Source organism: Urocitellus parryii, chromosome 15 (genome assembly GCF_045843805.1).
Source record: "Urocitellus parryii isolate mUroPar1 chromosome 15, mUroPar1.hap1, whole genome shotgun sequence".
NCBI classification, from domain to species: domain Eukaryota; kingdom Metazoa; phylum Chordata; class Mammalia; order Rodentia; family Sciuridae; genus Urocitellus; species Urocitellus parryii.
In genome coordinates, this window is record NC_135545.1 from 6,521,277 (window position 1) to 6,529,118 (window position 7,842).

At 56.5% G+C, this 7,842-nt stretch overlaps 1 protein-coding gene across 2 annotated transcripts; it reads right to left on the reverse strand.

Moving 5' to 3' along the window:
- Positions 1–754: 754 nt before the first annotated feature.
- On the reverse strand, positions 755–5,602 carry Spib (Spi-B transcription factor). Of its 2 annotated transcripts, XM_026406265.2 has the most exons (4): positions 5,447–5,602; positions 4,958–5,172; positions 4,449–4,564; positions 755–3,216 (listed from the first exon to the last, which is right to left on the reverse strand). In XM_026406265.2, exons 1-4 carry the CDS (start codon positions 5,510–5,512, stop codon positions 2,918–2,920), a joined length of 696 nt encoding a protein of 231 aa, XP_026262050.2. In that variant the 5' UTR covers positions 5,513–5,602; the 3' UTR covers positions 755–2,917. The 2 variants fall into 2 exon arrangements, with proteins under 2 accessions (XP_026262050.2, XP_077649083.1); XM_077792957.1 differs by lacking the exon at positions 4,958–5,172 and having other exon boundaries at positions 757–3,216; positions 4,449–4,599.
- Positions 5,603–7,842: the final 2,240 nt, after the last annotated feature.

Genomic DNA, 7,842 nt, shown 5'->3' on the forward strand with positions numbered 1-7,842 from the left:
CTCTGGGACTCCCGCGTCCCGCTCTGCGGGCGTGGGCAGATCCAAAGGCCTGGGCCCCCGGCCACCTGGGGCTCTGGACTGGCCGCCGTGCCCCTTGGGACCGAGCCCAGCCGGCTGCCGCGACTGTTCCCGGAGCGAGCGAGGCGGGCACCGGACGCAGGGGAAGGGTGGTGTCCCCACGGGGGAGGGAGGGGAGCTGGGAAGGCCCTGGAGGGCTGCCGGGATGTTGGTGCCCTTCCCAGCAGGGGGACCTGCGGCTTTCCGAAGTGGGGTGGCGGGTGGCGGTGGGGCTGGAGGGGAAGGGGCGGGCCCCGGGGCGGGGCGGGGCGGGACTTGGGGAAACCAGGTGTTGTGGGGCGCGCTGGGTGGGCATGGGAGGGAGGGGCAGGGCGTGAGGGACAGGGGTAGGGCGGGCCACCGAGAAGTGACGCTGCGTGAGGTACCGGTAGGACGTGAAGCCCCTCCCCCTTTTCTTCCTACGCGTCTCCCACCCCCCCACCCCCACCCCCGCTTTTTTCAAAATCCCCGAAGAATTGAAAACTTCCCTGCCCCGGGGAGCGCCAGTGCAACCAGGAGGCAGCCTCCGTGTGACGCCTCGGGCTGCCAGGCAGACTGCCTCGCCTCTCCAGGACCCAGCAGTTTCACAGGGCCTGGTGACAAAGAGGGACTCTAACAAGTGGAGCTTCGCGTCCACCACCGCCAGCCCGAGGGCTCAATTCAGAGAGAGAGAGACAGAGACCTAGAAAGAGGGAGATAGAGACCTAGACGGAAGAGAAAGAGAGGAGGAGGTGGGGCCGAACTCTAATTGGCTGGAAGAAAGGGAGACACAAAAATTAAACGGAACCCCCAATGTCTGCACATCTACATCCTCATTTTGTCATTCAAGGCTCAGCCAGGTCTGGCCGTCATTGTTGCTTTGATTTCCTCTTTTATCTCCCCCTTCTCTGTTGCTCTCGCGATGTTTGAGCGACAGCCAGCCCCACTGCATCAGGAGGTTGCAAAGAGTCCCAGGACATCCCTCCACTTTGACTCCTTTTGCTTTATTTTTATTCCACGTTTAGGGTGATGATGATAGCTTTTGTATAAAGTACCTTCTTTGCAGGAAGAAGCCCCAGGGAGGATTAGCACCAACGCTGTGTGCTGGGTATGCCAACATGGACCTTCTCTGGGTCCTTAAGACTTCTCCTCCTCCTCCCATCCTCCTTGCGGGTGGATTTCAGGAGATGTGTTGAAGTTCAAGGGGGCTGACAGGTGGTTTTGTTTTTGTTTTTGTGCTGGGATGGAACCCACGGCCTCATCCGTACCGGGCAAGTGCTCTGCCACAGAGCTAGATCCTCAGACCCTTTTATTATTTTGAGGCAGGATCTCACTAAGTTGCCCAGCCTAGCCTTGAACTTGCAATTCTCCTGCCACAGCCTCCCCAGTAACTTGGATTACAAGTGTGCACCACCCTGACCAGCTTGCAAGGATTTTTTTTTTTTTGAGATCCTCCTCCTTTCCCCCACTTTTCAGAGGGACAAACTGAGACTTCACTTGCTTAGCCCACCCAGCCTCAAGGCTCTGGACCTTTGACTCCCGTGGTTCCCAAGTGACAGCTCCCACACAGGCAGGCTCCAGCTCCTGCTGGGTTTGCACAGGGTAGAAACTCAATAGTTGGGACCAAGGAAGTGCAAGAATAGATGATGCGTTATGAGGAGGCCACTCTCCTGCTGCAACCTCTCCACATCAAAAAGCTGGCTCACTGTCACCAGATTGTCCAAAGATTTAAGCGAAGCCAGAAATCTGGACCATGAAACATCTCCCTATTTCAAATGTGGGCTGTTAATTCAGGTTCTTCCCCTCAAAACGCTTCAGTGAACTAAAGAAAACACCACCAGGGACCTAGTTTGCCTGGGTGGGGGTGGGGATTCACCAGCTTGAGATGTCTCGATAGAACTGCCATGGGAGGGGAGGCTGCCCAACACACAGAAATCCCCGTGGTGGCAGAAGGGTGCTCACAGGGGCCTACAAAGGGCACCCCAGGAAGGTCCAGAAATCTCAGACCTCCTTTGGGACTTCTAAGGGATCCCCTGGGGGGGTGTCTCAGATGTGACTGGAGGATCCCAGATATGACAAGAGGGGCCCAAACTAAGTGCTACTGAACCCCTACCGACCCTAGACCTAACAAGTCATTTCAGACATAACCAAAGGATCACAAAGGGGCTCTAGATGTGATTAGAGAGTTCCAGACTCCCCCCCAAAAAAAGTGACAGCAGAGTGATTCCATAGAACAGGGGATCTCAAAGATGGCAAAGGGATCTGGGGTTACAGAGTGACAAGAACCATAGATGGACAGAGATCTGGGAAGATAAAGGGTTCCACAGAGGGCTCCAGACATAACCAGGGGACCTCAGATCTGACAAGAGGGATCCAGATTTGAGAAGGGGATCCCAAAGGGACCCCACGCCCCACCCCAGGGTTTAAGGTTTCTGGCAGCGCCCCCCTCCTGGTGTGATGATCTGAAGAGATTGAAGGTTCACAGACACACAAGGGGCTTCAAAGAGGTGACTGGCCTGGATGGGGGGGGACCTCAGACATAAGGGGATCCCCCAGAAGTTCTTGGAATTCTGGACACACTGCCCATGCCCCACCCACCTGCCTGCCACACACAATACAGTGGTCCATAGGTCCTATGACTCAAAACATGACGATCCTGGGGGATCCTGTACATGACAAAAGAGTCCCAGAAACACACTGGGGAGTCCTAGAGGGGCCCTGGGCAGGGCTTAGGGATTGTGACAGCCCCCACCCCAAATGTGGGGATCCATGGATCCTATGTCCTAGAGTGCCATGTCGCCAAGGTGACCCAGGGACTCTAGAGGGGTCCTAGCTGGGCCATGAGGTCCCCAAGCGGCTCCACAGGCGAGGCTCGGTGCGCTCAGGCCCGGCGGGCGGCGGGCAGCAGCGCGCTGTCGAACTGGTAGGTGAGCTTGCGCTTGACCTTGCGGATCTCGCCGGTCTTGGCGTAGTTGCGGAGCGCGCGCGCCAGCTTCTGGTAAGTCATGCGCTTGCGGTTGCCCTTCTGCTGGCCCCAGCGGCGCGCCAGGAGCTCCTTGTGCTTCGAGGAGAACTGGAAGACGCCGGCGCCCGGCTCCACCCACCACACGCACTCGCGCATGTCCCCGCGCGTCAGCAGCCCCAGCAGGAACTGGTACAGGCGCAGCTTCTTGCGGGCCCCTGCAGCAGCGCGGGACACGCGTCAGCGGACGTCCCTCCGGCCCGCCCGCTTCCGCCCCAGCCTCTGGGTCCGCAGCAGAGGCCGGGGAGTTGGCCGTCGGGTGCACCTGTCTCTGCCCACCTGCGATCCAGCAACCCCCTCCTGAAGCCATTAGCTCCGGAATTCCCGTCCCTCTGCCCTGCTTCCGCCCTCAGGATTTGTCTGCCCTGTTCCCTGCTCTGCCTGCGGGCACTCGTTTGGTCTTGTTTATGTGCTGGGGATGGACCGGCCGGGCGTTGCGCTTGGGCGTTGCGCGGTGGGGGCTGAGCTACGCGCCCGCACAGCACAGGGCGAGGTATTGACTGCGCTCCTATGGGACCGACTGGCGGGCGCTCTGGAGTCAGCTTGGACCCCAAGGCCGATTCTCCAGCTCCTAGTCTCGAGGCCTCTCTGCCCCAGGCAAGGTGGGTCCTGGGAGAGGCCAGGGCATAGGACTCCTGGGCTCCTACAAGCAGCAACGGCCCCACAAAACTGGTGACTTCAAAATGGGGCACGCCCACCTGCCCTGTCTCAGCAGTGTGATCGGAGGTGGGACAACCTCTCTGAGCTGGAGTCTGCTCAGTCGAAAGCGGGCTCCCGCTCCCGTGCGGGCTTATTTTACTGTTTTAAATTTCGAGGGAGCTTTTCACTCCAGGTGTCTCACTGGGCACTTTCCAAGTGTGAGGTCATTTCATTTTCATCACAACCCACAAGACAGGGATGAGGACAGCGACGCCCAGTTCACAGATGGGAAACAGGCCCACTGGCAAACACAATCCGTGGCCAACTTCCCAGCTGGGTGTGAGATATAGACTGTGGGCAGCAGCGAGGGTTAACAAATTAGGGGTAGGTCCTGGAATTTCTTTTGGGGCTCTTGCCTTGGTAATGATGGTGAAGATATGGACATACTGGGCACTCACTGTGCCACACAGTGCTATCCCTTCTGCATCTACAAACCCATTTAGTCCTCCCTACAGCCCCGCGGGGGGTACTCACTATCACTCAAAGTCACTCAAAGTTATTCCCTCTGTGCAGACTGGAAACCAAGGCACAGAGAGGTGGAGGTGCTTGCCCAAGGTCACACAGCCAGCAGGTGGCATGGATCTGGAACCTACTCTCAGAGGTGCAGAATACAGCAGGAGAAGCCATGATTCCTTCAGACCCTCCCTCTGTCTCTATTGGGCATTTCCTCCACCTCCCCACTCCCACGTACCTGCCTCGGATGCCCTCCCTTCAGGGCCAGTCATGAGGGCCTCGTCCGACTCGCTGTCTGAGACTTCAAGGGCAGGACTGTCCAGCAGCAGGTCTTCCTCCTCTGACAGCACAGGGCTGGGGTACGGGGCACACACCAGGGGGCCCAGAGTCTGTGGAAGGCCAGTGTCACCTGCATATCCAGGGACCCTCTCTCCCTCCCTCTCCTCCCTCTCCCTTCTCTGTGGCCCTCTTTGCTCTGTCTCCATTTTATTTTTAGTTTGGATGCTGGCCTTGGATCATATCTCCATGTCCAGGGGACACCTGAGCTGCCTCCGTTAAAGCCTGGCCAGCACACAGGGCCAGTCTGGGCAGCCCCTTGGTTCACTGGAACAGGGACAGCTCTTGCCCTGGGGCACTGAAGGAACAAGAAGGTTGCTGTGTGCCCAGGTTTGGCTGAGCGCAGTGCCTGGCCCCTCGGACACCTGCACTAGATGATGGCTTTGGTTTTCATTGTCCCCTGCCCCTCACCTGGCTGGTGAAGTCCTCGCTGGGGTATGCTGGGAGGCTGGGCCCAGAGGCCTCCAGGCTGGGAGCTGGGTCCAGGTTCCCTGCAGGACTGTAGGCTGCGGGTCCATAGCAGAGCTGGGCAGCTGAGGGGTGACCATAGGTGGCCATTGCTGGGTCAAAGCCTTCATAGGAGGTGGCTGGGACAGGGGGGGCCTCGGCCCAGCCCCACAGAGAGTCTGGGAGAAAGCACTGAGTCAGAAGCCAGGAGGTCTGAGGAGGCCCCCTCCCACTCAGTGTCCCCAGCACAGAGGGACTATTGTGGGCTGTGCAAATCTCTGACCCCAGGATTTGCATGGGGGAGTGATGTGGGGGAGAGGAAGGGGAGGCAGTCTGGAAGCCTGGGCCACCCTTCTACCATGCCACATGAGACCTCCCTTGAACCTCAGTTTCCCCATCTGTGAAATGGGCCCAAGGCCCAGGTGGGGAGGGGTCTGGGCCAGCGCCACTCACCAGAAGCCCCCTCTGAGTCGGGGTAGCTGGAATGCTTGCAGCTGTCCAGGTCGTAGAAGACGCCATCTGAGTACTGCTGGGGTGGCGGGGAGAGGATCAACCCGGGGTTCAGGGAGCCCCATCTCCACCCTGGACCCCAGGAGAGACTGACAGAGCCAGAGGAAGAGGAGAGGCTGGTGAGGGCAGAGACTGATAGGCAGAGAGACTCAGAGACCAGGTACCACAGGCAGGAAGAGGCAGGAGCGGAGAGAGACAGGCACACTGTGAGCAGGACACACAGCAGTCGCCCCCAGCACAGTTGTGGCTCCTGAGGACCTGGCAGCCGGTCTACGTGCAGTCCGTATAACAGGGTGTTGAGGAGGTGTGGCAGAGGTGGAGGCTCCACACTTCCTTAAACCACCTCTGTGTTGCTCTGGATTGTTCCAAGAGTCATGTGTTGCATTAGCCTTAGGAATCTAGTGGAGACTAAAGCTAGCATCAATATCCACCATCCCTGTGACCCTGCACCCCCCGTAAGCCCAGGACAGCTGAAAACCTTGCCCACAGAAGAGCCTTAGTCAGGAATAATCAGAGCAGTTTTGTTAAGAGCCTTAGACCGGAAGCAGGGTCCCCAGCAGGATGAATGAACAAGCTGTGGCATAGTTGGCTAGAGTACTACACAGCAAGGAAAAAGAACAGCCACATTTAATGTAGAGGGAAGAGAGTCAGGTCCCCAACAGGACCTGCTGCATGAGTCATTTCATATAAAGTTCAAAAACAGGCAAAACAGGGGCTGGGGATGTGGCTCAAGCGGTAGCGCGCTCGCCTGGCATGCGTGCGGCCCGGGTTCGATCCTCAGCACCACATACCAACAAAGATGTTGTGTCCGCCGAGAACTAAAAAATAAATATTAAAAATTCTCTCTCTCTGTCTCTCCTCTCTCACTCTCTCTTAAAAAAAAAAAAAGAAAAAAAAAAACAGGCAAAACAGGGCTGGGGATGTGGCTCAAGTGGTAGCGCGCTCGCCTGGCATGCGTGCGGCCTGGGTTCCATCCTCAGCACCAAAAACTAAAAATAAATAAATATTAAAAAAATTCTCTCTCTCTCTCTTTAAAAAAAAAAATAAATAAACAGGCAAAACAATCGATGATGCCAGGCAGGTATTTCCTGGGAAGGGACGTGAGGGAATGCTCTATTCTGGAATAATGGGAATGTTCTGGATCTGCATCTGGTCAATGGTGGCACAGGTGTGTGCACAATGTGAAAACTCATGGACATACACAAACGTGGACAGTCAGCTGACCTGTAACTTATATTCAATTGGAAAAAAAAAAAAAAAAAACTCGAGGCTGGGAAGTGATCCAGAAGTAGTTTTCTTTCAACCACATCTCTTGGACTGAATTGTGGCTCCTGGGAAGTTGGGTATAGTATTTTCTGTGTTTGAAGAATTACGGAATAAAGGAAAAAAGTTTAAAAGCCAGGTGTGGTGGTGTACATCTATAATCCCAGCTACTTTGGAGGCTGAGGCAGGAAGACTTCTAGTTCTGGGCCAGCCTCAGCAACTTAGGCAGACCCCATCTCAAAATCAAAATTAAAAAGGACTGCTGGGCACAGTGGCCCACACCTGTAATCCCAGTGACTCAGGAGGCTGAGGCAGGAGGATCATGAGTTCAAAGCCAGCCTCAGCAAAAGCAAGGCACTAAGCAGCTCAGTGAGACCCTGTCTCTAAATAAAATACAAAATAGGGCTGGGGATGTGGCTCAGTGGCCGAGTGCCCGAGTTCAATCCCCAGTACCCCCTACCCCCAAAAAAGGACTGAGGCTCAGTGATAGAGCACCATGGGTTCAATCTCCAGTACTAGGAGTAGGGAGTGGGGAAGAGGAATGAATACACTTGCCAAGTGTGGGACAAACAGACACTCAAGTCCCAGGGTGGTCTCAGAGCTTGCAAAAGGGATAGAGACATCAGAAATGGGTCTGGGATGGGAACAGGGTGGGAGTGAGTTCAGAAAGACAAAGAGAGAAGAAGGCACTGAAGGGGAAACTGAGGCAGAGAGGTGACCTGAGGGGGTCATGGAGGGCCATAGGCCCCACCCCGGGGGACCCAACTTACCAGACAGCTGAAGTGTGGCCCATCGAGCCTGGCAGGGGAGAGACACAGGGGCATGTCAGAGCCACCCTCAGCCACCTGAGTCTCCAAGTGGTTGGGGCTGATGGGGGAGGTGGCAGCAGCTGTGCCACTGCAGCTCTGAAGTCTGCTGGGTGTCCCTGGGTGAGACCAGCCCCGCCACATTCACCCCCCACACCCCCACCAGGACAGGAAGTGGGGGGCCAGGCAAATGTCCCCCCTCCCCAGAATTTGCATAGACAAAAGCTGCAGGGGGCAGGGAAAGTGAAGAAGAGAAAGTCCCGGGAGAGG

What these genes read in the sequence shown, in the direction of transcription:
- Spib (XM_026406265.2), bottom strand. Translation starts at nt 5,512, where the DNA reads ATGGCGTCTTCTACGACCTGGACAGCTGCAAGCATTCCAGCTACCCCG. An exon ending in CGACTCAGAGGGGGCTTCTG is followed by an intron (nt 5,173 to 5,446) that starts GTGAGTGGCGCT and finishes GCTTTCTCCCAG; the next exon opens with ACTCTCTGTGGGGCTGGGCC. An exon ending in GCGAGGACTTCACCAGCCAG is followed by an intron (nt 4,565 to 4,957) that starts GTGAGGGGCAGG and finishes CCCGTACCCCAG; the next exon opens with CCCTGTGCTGTCAGAGGAGG.